General features: G+C 37.9%; 1 protein-coding gene across 1 annotated transcript; it reads left to right on the top strand.

Annotated features, from left to right (window-relative positions):
* Positions 1 to 693: 693 nt before the first annotated feature.
* On the top strand, positions 694 to 15,536 carry LOC148113828 (vomeronasal type-2 receptor 26-like). Its single transcript, XM_087893428.1, has 6 exons — positions 694 to 848; positions 2,078 to 2,369; positions 3,637 to 4,497; positions 6,947 to 7,174; positions 8,185 to 8,311; positions 12,730 to 15,536. The coding sequence occupies exons 1-6, from the start codon at positions 694 to 696 to the stop codon at positions 13,623 to 13,625; spliced, it is 2,559 nt and encodes an 852-aa protein (XP_087749554.1). The 3' UTR covers positions 13,626 to 15,536.
* The last annotated feature ends 1,133 nt before the right edge of the window (positions 15,537 to 16,669 follow it).

Here is a 16,669-nt window from a genome sequence, read left to right as displayed (position 1 = left end):
TTCTATTCTATTCTATTCTATTCTATTCTATTCTATTCTATTCTATTCTATTCTATTCTATTCATTTCCCTTCTCCTATTTGGTACCTTGTTTGTATCTTACGATTAATGAATAATTATGATAATTAATTAATTAATTAATTAATTATTAATTATGATTAAGGATTGTGACTATGATTTATGATCTATCACCTATCACTTGTTGTTTACATGTACACTGAGAGTTTATGCAGCGGAGACAAATTCCTTTCGTGTCCAATCACACTTGGGCCATTAAACAATTCTATTCTATATCTCATAGAACTTGTAATCCTGAGCAGGTAGTTGTTTTTCTGGCAATTATCAAATTAGCTCCAATTACTTTCATTTCATCTCCAAGTCTCAAGGGTGTTTTGTTAACCACCAGCAAAACTAAAATGTAAGATAGAAGGACCTTGTTCTTATTTGCTCTACAATGTAAAGAAGCAGAATATATATATATTTGTTGGTGTTGTTCTTTAATGCTCTTGGTTGGTACTGTAAATCAGCCAAGGGGTCATTCAAGTTAGGCTGTGCTATTTGGCCAGGAATCTATTAAGAGAAAGAAATAGGACAAATGAAAGACTGCAAAGAAGGTATTCTATCATGCAAATTAATGAAGCTCTCTCTATTGCTCTTAATGCTGTTGTTTAGGGCAGTTTCAGAGATTCCTAACATGAATTGCATTGTTGGTGATCCTATTCCAATTCTTCATAAATACTATCAATCAGGAGATGTCATTGTTGCTGGCATTTTGTCTCAAATATATACATTTTCAAACACAATAAACTTTCATGAAAAACCTTCTACTGACCTTTTCTATGATACTGAGTAAGATGCTCATGTATCTAAAACTAATTATTCAGAAATGAGTTTGATGTTTTGTGCTGGGTCTATATTGTATATCTCTTTATTCATGAAGACTGAAATTGTTTAAGGATGTCTTGGATGTTAAGGTCCATTAATAATGGATTGGGAATAAACAGTTCTACTTAATCTAATTCATAGGGATGAGTTCATGATTCTGACTTCATGATTTTGGCAGGTCAAATTCTCAGTTAATACTGTGGAAGAGGTTTAATGCTTTACATGTATCTATTTTTCTTCAATTTACTAATTAAGTTATCTGTAAATTACTTTGGAGGAAGTTTTTGGAATTCCATATAATAAAACACTGTTTTCTATTATATTCCAAGCTTACTGCCTGAGAATGAGATGTTGATCCAATATTTATTTTTAATTAAATTTCACCAAGGACAGTCATAAATTCATGTCTAGTTTTTTTTTTAATTAAAATCTTCCTGACAGTATTTTTTAAATTAATGAAGTATTCTGTTTTATTTCAAGATTTCCCTATTCCTTAAAAAGAAATGGAGTAATTCAGCTGCACAGCTAAATAAATTTGTTTTGAGTAATGAAATATCTGTATATTTGTGAAGATAACAATTTCCCCATTTTCTTAAAGTTATTTTTTCATTTAAAGTTCTGATTTTCACTGTTTCTAAAATGAATATCAACAGTTGAACTGATTGTCAATAATTTCTCTGAAATCCAATTAGTCACAATAACATGGTGCTTAGTTATTTCAGTCTTGCAAGACTTCTGTGACAGGAAAACCCTTGTTAAGATACAATCTTGAGAATTATGGTGCTAAATTTTAATCAATGAACTAAATTAAGGGGTGTGGGAGACAACAACCTCATGGAGGTTACCCCTGAATTTATAATTGATTTTTTTCTACACATGCAGAATGGTTCTGTAGAATGAAGATATAATCACACCAGGAGTCACAAAGACAATAATATGATTGCTATTGAATTCTGTATAGGATTAGTTGTACGCTTGCATTCTTGGATATTTTCTAATATTAAACAGTATCCTTTAAAGTAGTACCATTACTATGTGATGAAGACTGAAATAGATGTATTTTATTTAACAACATTCATTAGTACGATGGAAGCTTTGAGTATAATATATTTAAAGCTATGAGTTGAACAAAAGTCCTGCAGCTCTTGTGCTGAAACCAATGAGCTCAAATCAATGTGTAATTTTCATTTCAGCGTGGTGACTCAGCTCTACCAACACATTTTGTCTTTGGCATTTGCTATAAAGGAGATCAATGAAAATCCCCAGATTTTGCCCAACCTCACTCTGGGCTCCCATATCTATAACAGCAACTTTATTCCAAGCTGGACATATCATGCCTCAATGGAAGTATTCTCAATACAAGGCAAATTAATCCCTAACTACAAGTGTGAAACAGAGAACAACCTAGTGTCAGTCATTGGAGGACCTAATTCTGAAGTCTGTATCCACATGACAGCCATCCTGTCTATTTACAAGATTCCACAAGTAAGAGTTTCTTCCCATTGTTTAAATTTGTATCTATCTAGCCTTTAAGTTCAAATTCTATCCTTTTGAGAACAAATAGGTTAAATATATATCTATATCTATCTATCTAGATCTACATATACAGATCTAGATCTAGATATACAGATCTAAGATAGATAGATAGATAGATAGATAGATGATAGATAAATAGATACACACAGAGACACGTGTGTGTGTGTGTGTGTGTTTGTGTTTGTGTTCTCTTTCTGGTTACTATGAATAGTTAATACAAACCTGTGACGAACGTAGATTTTTCTTTAGTGAGAAACGAACAAATATGTAAAATAGTATGGAGAAGTTTTGTTTTTGTTTTCCAACATGCAAAGAAAACCATTACATGATTCATTTTCAGCACACGCAATGCTATACCAACTGAACTCATCCCAAATAAAACGTTCATTTTAATTCAGTTCAGTCGGCTGGACATTCTTGGTTTATCTTTCATTATTTTCTTTTGAGAGTGGCTATCAGAATTTCATTTTTTTAATATGTACCAATGTGTTCACAGAAAAAAAATGTCAATAAATGTTATCTTTATTTTTTCCAAAGCATTTTTTTTTTCATTTCTGTTGTATGTTCTCTTTTAACATAGCAAGGCATCTGCTTCTCAGTACATTCAGTTTACAGGATTAGGGAACTTGATTTCATAATGTCCTTCATATAGGAAAGAAATGAGATGATAGATAGATAGATAGATAGATAGATAGATAGATAGATAGATAGATAGATAGATTGATAGGTAGGTAGGTAGGTAGATAGATAGATAGATAGATAGATAGAGACATGGAGACATAGAGATATAGAGATATAGAGATATAGATAAGGTAAAGGTATGTGCTAGTCGTTCCCGACTCTAGGGGGCGGTGCTCATCTCCATTTCAAAGCCGAAGAACCAGCACTGTCTGAAGACATCTCTGTGGTCATGTGGCTGGCATGACTAAATGCCAAAGGCGCACGGAACGCTGTTACCTTCCCACCAAAAGTGGTCCCTATTTTTCTATTTGCATTTTTTATGTGCTTTCAAACTGCTAGGTTGGAAGAAGCTGGGACAAGTAACAGGAGCTCACCCCGTTATGCGGCACTAGGGATTCAAACTGCTGAACTGCCGACCTTTCAATTGACAAGCTCAGCATCTTGGCCACTGAGCCACCACATCCCTGATATATATAGATATATAGATTTATCTAGCTATTAATTCTCTAACACAATTTTTATTTATGTGCTATAGTTCACCTATGGTTCCGCTTCTGAGATGAATAGGAAAACTCAAGCTGTTTTCTATCACCAGATGTTTCCAGATGTGCACAGACAATATAAAGTGATTCTCCAGTTACTGTTGCATTTCCAGTGGACATGGATTGGGGTACTCTATGACAAAGATAACAATGGAGAGAGATTTGTTCAAGAAGCTCTTCCTATGTTTTCTCAGAGAGGAATCTGCTTTGATTATATAGAACGATTCCCAATAATCACATCAGTTACTGATATTGATAAGATGGTGGCGGAGGGAATACATCAGTATCATGCTATTATTAAAAGCATTGCTAATGTATCCATTGTTTATGGTGAAATTCAGACCATGATATTTTTCAGAATGTGTTCCACATTGTCAAAATATGAGGATGTATCAATAATGGCAAAAGGTAGGGTTTACCTTATGACGGCTCAGATGGAATTCACATCATTCCCATTTCAAAGGAAGGAAGGCATAGACTTGCTTCATGGTGCCCTGTCCTTAGCAGTTCATTCAAAGGAGGTCCCAAGATTCACTGACTTTCTTCGGTTGATAAATGGTAGCTTTGAAGGAGAAGATGGCTTCATTCAGGGTTTTTGGGAAGAGGCCTTTGGATGTTTCTTTCCCGAGTCCATGATAGACAGGCAAGGAAGGGTCTCCTGCACTGGTAAGGAGAAACTGGAGAATCTCCCAGCATCTATTTTTGAAATGAGCATGACTTCCCATAGCTACAGTGTCTACAATGCAGTCTATACTGTGGCATATGCTTTGCACAACATGCTTTCATTTCAATTGAAAAAAACAGAGAGTGTCATTGAAGCAATCCATAGCTTGCTGGCTCAACACCTGTGGGAGGTAATGTCTTGGACAAACTGATTTCAATTAGATCAGTGTGTCTCATGAGAGACATTCTATACTAAACGTAAAAATATTGTTTTGTATTATAGTTCCTTTGTGACAAGAACCATTTTTAAAGTACCATATTATTCAGAGTGTAAGACATACCTAAGTATAAGACGCACCTTAGTTTTTGGGGAGGAAAATAAGAAGAAAAATCTGCCTTCCAGGTATTCATCTAGCTAGCGTTCTTAGCCTGGTCAGCTTCAGCACATTAGCTGGCTAGCTAGTTTTGAGGTTGGGGTTGGTTGGGGCTAAAAAACAGCTTCTAAAGCACAGCTAATCGTTGGAGTGAACAGCAATTAGAAAAGCAGGCAAAACACAGAAGATCACTTTGCTCATGTTGGGGCTGAAAAACAGCTTCAAAAAAACAGTTGATTGTCGGAGGGAGCTCCAGTGACTAAAGCAGGCAAAGCGCAGAAAGGGTAAGAGAAGGCAGCAGCTGTTCGGGTAGCCATTTTGGGTGCTGCACATCACGTTTTCATCCGTCAAACGCATTGCGTTTTTGGGCGGCGATCGGCAGTGATGTGCTTTGGTAATCTCCGCAGCCTTGAAGGCCTCTCAAATGGAGCATTTGGAGGCTGAAAATGCGATGTGCAGAGCCCAAAAACACAAGCCACCGACAATGGTGGCAATCTCTGCAGCCAGGAAAAAGACAAGCAGAGGCAGGTAGGTATGGTTACATTCGGAGTATAAGACCCACCCAAATTTTCAGCCTCTTTTAGATGGGAAAAAAGTGTGTCTTATACTCCAAAAATACAGTAGCTCATGTGGTTTAAAATTTCAGATGTATATATGGGCTGAGTAGGAATGGAAAGCTGATTACAAATGTGCCATATATCTTCAGAGACAAACTGGTCTACTTCATAGCAATTGTTGGTGAAACATCAGGTGAAATCTGTTGTCTAGACCATGTCACTAATCGCTGAAACCCAATATTACCTAATAAATACCAGCCTGATCTGTCCCCGTCCACACACACACACAAACACAGCCAGCCGAGGGTTAAGGAAACACTTTGGCACACACCCAGGCCTTATCTCCAACTTGGCAGCGATTTACACACCGTCTGCCAAGTGCGTTTATTTCCACAAAACAGAAAGATAAGATACTTAGCGTACAAAAAGTCCAAGCAGAATAATATTTCCCTCAGCAGTTCCGGACAAGGCTTTAGTGACTATCCAAGGTTAGTTTTGTTCGTCACAAGGATCACTGGCCACCACCCTCTATTATATAGTCTCTGACTCAGTTCTAATCCCTAGCATGCCTCCTGAGCTGCTGCAATAGTTTATCATGCCTTCGGAGGCGTGCGTCCAGGAATGATGTTTCTCCTTCGCTCTCATCCGAGCCACCTGTCTCTCTGTTAATCTCCTCTCCCTCGGCCGGCACCTGAGACAGTGCCAGAGGGGAGGGGCCTGGAGAGGGAGGCCTGGCTGACTCGTCTTCCTCATGCTCGGAGCTTTCTTCCTCCGATGGGACAGGCTCAGAGGGCGGGGCCACAACACAGCCATGAAAACTAGTATTGGTTCTCAAACTCTTTTTTTTTTCACAATGGTAGAATGTATCTTTTTAAATAGGGTGCATTTCTACTTAACTCTTCCATGGTTGTTCAGCGGAGAGTATACTAGTGATTTTTGTAGATTCCAAACAACTTCAGTTTTACATTTAGAAATATGTTGAACCAGCTGTAGATAGATAATAAGTTGTGTGGTGGCCTAGTGGTGAAGATTCTCACCTCCCACTCAGAAAGTTAAGAGTTCAACCCTAGGTAGGACCAGAGGTGGGCTTTACATACTGTAGCAACCGGTTTGCGCAGCACCGGAAATGTGAGCATGCATATCATGTATGCGGCATCACAAAACACAGCAATTCACTCACACTCACTCCACACATGCATGAGGCATCAAAAACACAGCGATATAGGACGGGATTGCGCCTGGGCAGGTGGGCAGGTGGGCAGGGGGCAGGGTGCGGGGGGTAGGTTGCCACTACCGGTTCACCCAAACCAGTCCAAACCAGCTGAATACCACCTCTGGATAGGACAGATGATTCTCTCCTAGGGAGCAAAGAAAAAAAATATATATTTCAGACTCCATGTGGTGTCAGGGAAGGCATCTGGCCAGTAATAGGAAATTTGCCTGAGAGTTCCTATGTATTGAGATCTAACAACACAGGCACAATTCGCAAACAATTAGTGATATGCATGAGCTTGCATAGTAACATGTATCAAGCAAACAAAAACTTGAGGCTTTCTCAGAAAATGAATTTAGTCATCCTAATTTCTTCATTTTTTCCTAGAACACTATTCGAAGTCCTGTTCTCTGCCTATTTGTTTTACATGAAACAAACTTAAAGAGAAAAGAACAATGTCATTAAATATATCCTGTATTTCCTCTTCTCTCTTCAGCTCAACCATTTTCTGAAAATTATTTCATTTAACAACAGTGTTGGGGAAACAATTTTCTTCAATCAAAATGGAGAAGTGGAAACTGGATTTGATATTATCAACTGGGTAACCTTCCCAAACCTTTCCTTCCTTAGAGTCAAAGTTGGAGACATACAACCCTTGTCTCTCACAGAAAAAACATTTACTATTTCAGAGGAATCCATAATCTGGCCAAAGTGGTTTAATCAGGTAGGTCCTGTAAATCTTTGAGTTCTATTCAAGACTTAAAAAGCTTTAAGAAAATAATTTGTTGGAGTAACTGTTCTTCAACTACTCAGAAAGTTGTCTGAAAATACAGAGAAAATTTAGAAAGGCATGTCAGATCATGAGACATAGGAGAATGGATCCAATAAAACATGAAAAGTTCAAGTATGGCCTTTTACATAAAGTATCATTATGCAGTAATCATATATTTCATAAGCATGCAACCTCTTCTTGCTTAATATGCCCATGCAGGAATGTCATATTTATTTGATTGCATTCAATTATACCATGGTTTCCATTTAGAATCATGACTTAAATATATTTGGGAGCTATATTCATTCATTTGAGTTATCATCTCCAATTGAAGCATTTCTAATTGAAAACTTGTAAGAGGAAAATCAATAATAAAGAAAATGTCACTATGAAATGCTAAGAAATTCAAAATACAACGTTTAAACACCATTTGATTGGTGCAGATATACATCATGTCACTTTTCTTTTAACCTGACTCATTGCCCAGCTATCACTCTCTATATGTTGCTGAGAAATGATAATAAATTCAAAATACGATGTTTAAACCAGTGGTGGGTTGCTTCCCGTTCTGTCCGGTTCTTGCGAACCGGTAGTAAAAGCGGCGGGAGGCTCCACCCACCCGCCCGGACATCATAATGGATGATCTGCGCATGTGCAAACTGGTAGTAAAGGTAAGTAGAACCCACCCCTGGTTAAACGCCATTTGATTGGTGCAGATATACATCAGGTCACTTTTCTTTTAATCTGACTCATTGCCTAGCTATCACTCCCTATATGAATTTCTGGATACCCATAAGCAAAATTGAAAAACAATTTTCCCCTAGAGGATTCTTCATTATAAGTTGTCATATATGATTTTTTTTTTTGAATTATTCACCTATGAAAGCACACGTTTCTATGGTTATTTGTAGATATGCATATTTGCAAGATGGAAAACCTTCTTCTCTTTCTTTTCTCAGTAGACAAAGCCTCTTTCTGTTTGCAATGACCATTGTCATCCAGGTTACAGGAAGGCCAAAAAGGAAGGGAAACCATTTTGCTGCTATGATTGCCTTCCTTGTCCAACAGAGAAGATTTCGAATCAGAAGGGTAAGAGATAGTACATAGAGGAATGGTTGCCCACTAGTGGTCTGGGATCATGACTGATGATTTGCTGAGGTACCCAGGTTGTCCATCATGCAGCTGTCTATATGGATAAACAGTTAAAACAGATCTGATTATTCCAATATCATTTTCAAGAAAGCTATATATCAGTAATATTTTGGCACTGAGTGCTGATGCGCCCCAGAAGTAAAGCTACCTAGTAGGCATGTGCATGCCAGGAAATGAACTTCTGGTTTCAGCTTGTCTTCCGGTTACTGGCGCGCATACGTGTGCAATTATCAGCTGCCCAGCGTGCATGCGTACAACAGAAACCAGAAAACCAGCTCTTCCGGTTTCCAGCATTGCCACATTGCATGCACGCCAGAAACCCGGAAGAGGATCGGGTGACGCTACGCATGTCAGCGGTCATGGCTCCATGTGCCACTTCAGGCAAACGTGCTATAGGTTTGACATCATGGCTATATATAGAATAAAAGCCTTTTTCTCTTTCCCCACAGACATGGACAACTGCTTTCCGTGTCCACTAGATCATTATCCAAATGAGAAGCAAATTTGCTGCCTTCCAAAATATGTAACATTTTTATCCTATGAAGAAATGCTGGGGAACATTTTTATCAGCTTTATTCTTACTTTTTCTATTATTACTATTTTCCTGCTCTGGCTCTTCATTAAACACAATGACACCCCTATTGTGAAAGCCAACAATGAGACCCTCACCTACATTCTTCTCATCTCCCTCCTGCTCTCGTTTCTCTGTGCTTTGCTATATATTGGCCAGCCTCATCAATGGACATGCCTTCTTCGGCAAGTTACTTTTGGTATCATCTTCTCCGTGGCAGTTTCTAGCATTTTGGCCAAGACTATCATTGTAATTCTTGCTTTCATGGCTACCAAGCCAGGGTCCAGAATTAGAAAATGGATGGGGAAGAGACTGGGTCTTTCTATTGTCCTTTCTTGCTCTTTTATTCAAACCATTATTTGTACAGTATGGCTATCAACCTCTCCCCCGTTCCTAGATGTTGACATGTATTCCATGCCAAAGGAAATTGTATTGATATGTAAGGAAGGGTCAACCGTCATGTTCTACTGTGTCCTTGGTTTTATGGGTCTCTTGGCAATTATCAGCTTCCTGGTGGCTTTCCTGGTCAGGAAGTTACCGGACACCTTTAATGAAGCCAAATTTATCACCTTCAGCATGTTGGTCTTTTGCAGTGTCTGGCTGTCCTTTGTTCCAACCTACTTGAGCACAAAGGGGAAATATATGGTGGCTGTAGAGATCTTCTCCATTTTGTGCTCCAGTGGGGGATTACTGGCTTTCATCTTCTTCCCAAAATGTTACATTATTCTGTTGAGGCCTGATTTAAATAACAAGGAACAGCTAAAAAGGGGGAAAAACTGAAGAGTTAAAAGTTAACCATAAGTACATAGTTTGCACCAAGATTTGTCATTTTCAAGTATTTGATACAGCTTGGTTTCTTTGTTCCCATTATATTATTTCATTCCTCCACAACAGAAATGGAATTAAAGTTATTAATTACATAAAAAAAACTTTCTAGGTCTGTGGGATTTTTGTTCAATCCTTGAAATGTCTGCTGATCTAAAGCCAAATACCTATAAGAAGATAGCAATAGCAATAGCACTTAGTGTCAGCATTCCAGAAACCCCCCGACTCCCAGTAAAGACACTGAAGCAGGCATTTTCCAAAGTTCTCTTTACTAGCAATAGGGAAACTGGCACATCTGGGAAATCCCGAATCTGAAAAACCCGGGCTTTCTTTCAATAATACAAAGCTTCCAAAACCAACCCCTTTCTCCCCTTTCGGTCACATGCTCCAATCATCATCCGTTCCACCTCAAGCCACCCCCTGACCACTCCTCCTCCAGGTGCTGGCTCACCCTGACCTTGACCAATAGGAAGAACGCTATTATGTCGACTAACTCCCCTCTCCTAAATCCCCCCTCCTACTTTCCCACACATGAGGAGGTGGCAGCATTGAAGCTTCTGGCCTAATATGGCTTCCAAGGCTGACAGGCATCCCCCCCGCAGAAAGAATCACATCCTGAAAACAAAACAGACAAAACACAAAAGAAGGGGTTAACATTTAGCACCAAACCCTTTAACCCCCCTCCCCCCCCAGGAGGACCTTTCGGTTTGTCAGGAAATGTGTCATGAAACTGTTTCACGAGCACATCAGCTTTCACATCCCAACTCTTAACCCAAGTAGCTTCAGTCAAAGGGTAGCCTTTCCAGTGTACTAAATATTGCAATCGGCCCCTGTAAAGTCTAGAGTCCAAGATTCTCTTCACCTCATAATGAGTCTCCCCTTGTATTACTAAAGGAGGGGGTGGAGCAGCTGACAAAGGTCTGAGAGTGGATTTTCTGACAGGTTTCAATAAGCTGCTGTGGAAAATGGGGTGTATTTTCCCTAATATGCGAGGGAGCCTAAATTGGACAGTCACTGGGTTAATCACTTTCACTATAGGAAAGGGACCTATGGATTTGGGTCCAAACTTCTTGCTGGGCACTCTCAATTTTAGGTACTTGGTTGACAAATACACCTTATCACCTATTCGGAAAGGCGACTGGAGACCTTGATGTTTGTCGGCTTGAGCCTTATATTTCTCCGCTGACTCCATACAATGGACACAAATAAAATGAAAACATACCAGGATCTCTTAAATGAAGAAGGAAAACTAAAAACAATAGAAGAATTAAGAACTCATGGTGTGGAAATGGACTGGTGGCCATACTTACAATTAAAATCCAGATATAAAACAGATATGGAAAAAATTCGGAATCCAAAAAGAACTAAATCAGTTAGACAAAATTTTATTGGGCGCCAATGAGAAATTAATAACAAAAATCTATAACTTCCTATTGGCATATAAATTAGAAGAGGAAATAGTTAAAGAAAACATGATCACGTGGGCGACGAATTTCGGATACCCTATAGAATTAAATAAATGGGAAAAATTATGGAAAATTAACAGCAAACTAACACTATCAGTACCGTACAAAGAAAATGCTTACAAGATGTTTTATAGATGGCACCTCCCACCGGCACGGATCTCAAATATGTTTCCCAATACATCCTCACTCTGCTGGAAATGCAAAGCACAAAAAAGGAAATACTACCACATGTGGTGGTCGTGTCCCAAAGCCAAACAATTCTGGAACAATATTAAAACCCAATTGGAAGAAATAACAACTCAAAAAGTACCATTAAAACCGGAAACATACCTATTAGGCATATTTACAGGTAATTATGAAAAAGAAATAATATATTTAATCACACATATTCTGACTGTATCAAGGATCACTTATGCACAAAATTGGAAACTGGAAGAAGTCCCAACACAACACAGAATAACATCCAAAGTCATGGAACATGCTGAGATGGACATAATCACCAAGGAAATCCAAGGAAAGGAAGAATCTGACTACTATCTGGTTTGGCAAAGGTGGTATCAATGGTTGGAGATAAAGAAACCAAACAAAAAGAGGATCCTAAAAGAGTAAAATAGAATTCCGTACCAAATGAGACGACGAATAACTAAATATCAATAAAATAATATCGTTATATAAGGTGAGAGGAAGGAATATATATTGAGGAATATAGGTTATCGATGTTGTAAGAAATTTGACATTACGTTTAGATGTCATTAATGTTATTAATGTTGTGCATTGTTTTACTTGTACTTGTATGTGTATGTGTATGTGTATTTTGTGTGTTTTTATAATTAATAAATGTGGGGGGGGAAGAATAAAATATGAATGAAAGCAAAATTTTTGTTTTGGTGTAACTTTTGGTGTTCCTTTTTTAAAAAACATAATGTTAAGAAATGTAGTTTGTTTAAAAAGGAAGCCAAAGCAATGTTCTTGAAATTTCTCCAAAATCTTGAACTTTTGTCAATTTTTGTGAGTAAGCAAATTGGAAAGTAAGGATGTAAGAAAAAAAATATGCTCTAATTTAATGTTTATAGCAGGGGTGTCAAACTCGATTCCATTGAGGGCTGCATCAGGGTTGTGTTTGACCTGGGGAGAGGCAGAGTGGGCATGGCTTTCTAATACTACAGACTTTTTTCAATCATCCCTAGCCAAAATGTCTTCGAATCAGAGAGTTTCATTGTTAGAGATCCCTTGCCAATTGAACTACCTCCATGTGTGGTTGTGTACAGTTTGCGACAATGAAATAAGTTACTATTTTTATTTCTCCCAGAGGTTCCCAGGGATATTAGTAAGCTGATAGTTTATTTCCCATATCACAACAGATCCCAATATAGGCCTACTTGTATTGCTTTGCATTAATTAACTTGGTTCTTTTGCTTTGTTTTCATGTTCGGTTTGTGAATGTATTGATTAGTGGAACTGATTATAAATTGATTTTTGCTGATTGGTTTTAGATAAAGATGACTGTTCTCAGTGTCCTGAAGATCAATACCCAAACCACAACAAAAATTCCTGCATTCCAAAAGTAATAACCTTCTTATCATATGAAGATGCTCTGGGAATCAGTCTGGCTGTTTTTGTTCTTTCTTTTGCTTTCATCACATTTTATGTGCTCAAGATCTTCATTCAACACCAGGACACTCCCATTGTAAAAGCCAACAACAGAAATCTCACCTACATTATCCTCATCTCCCTTCTGCTCTCTTTCCTTTGTGTTTTGTTATTTATTGGGAGACCAAATGAAATTGTGTGTCTTCTTCGACAACCAGCTTTTGGCATTATCTTCTCAGTGGCAATTTCCTGTTTATTGGCCAAAATCATTGTGGTTGTCTTAGCATTCATGGCCACCAAGCCTGGGTCCAAAATGAGGAGATGGGTAGGGAAAAGAATGGTGAGCTCCATTGTACTTTCCTGCTCTCTTGTTCAAGTCATCATTTGTGCCTCATGGCTGATGACATCCCCACCATACCCAGATTCTGATAAACATTCAGTCTCTCAAGAAATCATACTAGAATACAATGAAGGTTCAGTGACCATGTTTTATTGCGTCTTGGGTTTTATGGGCCTTTTGGCCACTATCAGCTTCTCTGCAGCTTTTCTAGCCAGGAAATTACCTGACAGTTTCAATGAAGCCAAATTCATCACCTTCAGCATATTTGTCTTCTGCAGTGTTTGGTTATCTTTTGTCCCAAGTTACTTGAGTACCAAAGGGAAATATATGGTGGCTGTGGAGATCTTCTCCATGTTATCTTCCAGTGCTTGCTTGTTGGGTTGTATCTTTGCCCCCAAATGTTTTATCATCCTGTTCGGACCTGAACTGAACAGCAAGCATTTGCTCATGAAAAGATAATTTTTAAATCCTGAAAAATTATTCCCAGTAACTAATGCAGATTCTGTTGGAATAGGATGAGGTTAAACAACTCAAAGTCCATCACCTTGTCATCATGGCACAAAGTATCTTATCAATACAAACCAAAGTGCTTTTAGAAAATATGGATCAGCTCTGTTATTAAGTAGAATAACATGACTGCTTTAAAAGTTTTTAAATTTATTTGCCATATTTTAAGTAATGAAGATAGTAAGGTATTTTCCGGGTCTGACTGAATTCTCATGTCACTCTAGAGGTTGTGCTGCACAAAAACTTTTATTTTCTGGGCCTGAAATATTGGAGGAATTTGTGCAGAATTTGTGAGGTATATCTGTGATATTTATGCATTGCAATAGGAAAATAATTTTTATTATATGATTTTATTTTTGGCTGCAATAAAGCTACTTATGTAGTCATTGCCTGAGAGTCTTTTTCCATTAATTTAGCTCTTTGGGTATTAAGCAAACCTCAAAAAAAAAAAAATGCAGTTATGTGGACATGTAGGGAAGAGAACACTATTGCATTTTTCTGCCTTCTAGCTTCAACCTCCAATACGAGAATTTAGTTTTTAATTCCTTGAAAATCATAGATCTGTATTTTACACAATCAAATCACTTCACACATTGGGGACCAGGTGAATTGCTCTCCTTTAAATTATTACTGGAGATGTTGTTGATATATTCAAGCTCAAGTGTCTTCTCATGTGTTCTGAGCTTTCTCTCACTTTAAACTTTGATTTTGGATGAAAAAACAAAAAACAACCCATATCCTGTTATTCATTTATTAAACAAATTTAATGGCTTCTCAACTCACAGTGACTCTTGTATCCAATTTTTTCACAATCTACCATTTAGACATACGGGGCTATAGCTACAGCAACCATTATGCCATAGCTGTGATAATCATTATCTACTGTATATTCAATACATGATGCCGACTTACTGTCAAACTACATCTCCTTCCTACTGAAATTATTATAATTTTATACTGCCAGTCATTAATCCATTTCAAAACTTCAGATTCTCCAAACCGATAGGTGCCCTAGATATGTCTTTTCTCTGTGCTTCAATATCCCCCTCCTTCATGTGTGGATAAACACATCTTCTTTCTTTGCATAGTACATGATTTTCTCGGTGGTGATGTCTTGTGCGATTGTCGTCAAACCTTTGTTCTTGTTCTAGACTGAGACAGAGTATCCAAATCTTTATCTGCAGGAAAAGAAAGAAGTTCAGATAATTTAATTGTCAAGGTTCTGACAGATGCCTTAATGAAATCATGAGTCTCGAGCCAAGCTTCAAAAGAAATCCAGTTGTTTATTAGGAGCTTCATGTTGGCATGTTCCAAGTGAAACCAACTCTGACCCCACATAATTTACAGCCCTGGCTTGACCCTGTTTCCCCACTCCCCCCCCAGGGTGTGTCATCAGTCACATTCATCAATGGAGCAATTTTGCAGGTTGTAGAGATCACTCCCGTCTGGCCGCTGTGGGTATCCCTGGGAGACAGTCTTGAGAGAGATATGTCTGGAATGTGCTTTTGTTTTTGGCTGCTGTGCTGCTTCGCCATTTTCCCATCTCCCTTGCCTATGGCAACTTAAGAGCAGGCTAGGGATGTTTTGCGTGTTGACACCAATCCTGAGATAGATATATTTTCCACAAAGTATTTCCTTCCTTTTAACTGAACAAAGTAACACAAAGAATAGAATAAACAAAGGATCAGATTACTAATATAGTTTATTAATATACAGATTAAAAACAGCAAATAATGAGAAATGTCCTGGTGGATTTTGAAAGATTAAAGCTGAAATCCTGGCCACATTCTCCAATTCCTTATAGACTACATACTTGATTTGCTACTGGCTATGGCCAACAGTTAGACCTCAATGTGTCGTTTCTGTCACACTTTACATGATGAAACATTCTGTTTTCACTCCAATCCAATTGAAAAGAAATGAAAATCTCAAAAGTTTGATATGGAACACTATGGAATACTTTGTATACTTATTTATTTCTAAGGACCTTTGGGTTTTTTCCTTATCGAGAGAGCATGGATGGAGATGGTTTTTGATGAAAGATGATGAATATATTCCTGAGATATATTGACTCTATGACTATATCACTATGTGATATATTCTATCGTTCTGCTGAACACCTAATTAGGCCTAAACATATTTACCCATGTACTAGCTGTTGTCAGAGTTCCAAGTAACACCCCCAGCGAAATAAGACTCCAAGGCTTGAAGTTCCTCAGTTCCATTTTATTAGAGATGTCATATTGGCACATCTGGGAAAACCCGAATCTTAAAGTTTCCAGGTTTTCCCCACCCAAAAGAAAGTTCCATTCCCTGCCCAAGACCCACAAGTCCATGACATGGTCCACTCAAAGCACTTTCCCAACTGAAGATGCCTCCCAGTTCCAGCCTTCCAGGTGCAGGGTAAGATGTCCTTGACTCTCTGAGAAAGGAATGTTATTATGACTATTATATATCACCCTAGCTCCACACAATTCTCCCATCCCAGTTTCTCACAGTAGTAAATGTGGCAGACCTGAAGCTCCAATGAAAAAGATGGCTTCCAGGCCTGATAGCTGTATTGTTTATTTGTTCCCTCTGACTGTCATTAAGTGTTGTACCTTATGATTCTTGATGAATGTATCTTTTCTTTTATGTACACTGAGAGCGTATGCACCAAGACAAATTCCTTGTGTGTCCAATCACACTTGGCCAATAAAGAATTCTATTCTATTCTATTCTATTCTATTCTATTCTATTCTATTCTATTCTATTCTATTCTATTTATTTCCCTTCTCCTATTTGGTACCTTGTTTGTATCTTACGATTAATGAATAATTATGATAATTAATTAATTAATTATTAATTATGATTAAGGATTGTGACTATGATTTATGATCTATCACCTATCACTTGTTGTTTACATGTACACTGAGAGTTTATGCAGTGGAGACAAATTCCTTTCGTGTCCAATCACACTTGGGCCATTAAACAATTCTATTCTATATCTCATAGAA

Source organism: Pantherophis guttatus, chromosome 4 (assembly GCF_059756535.1).
Source record: "Pantherophis guttatus breed Tessera chromosome 4, ASM5975653v1, whole genome shotgun sequence".
Classification (NCBI taxonomy): domain Eukaryota; kingdom Metazoa; phylum Chordata; class Lepidosauria; order Squamata; family Colubridae; genus Pantherophis; species Pantherophis guttatus.
This window is presented reverse-complemented; position numbering and strand designations above follow the sequence as displayed.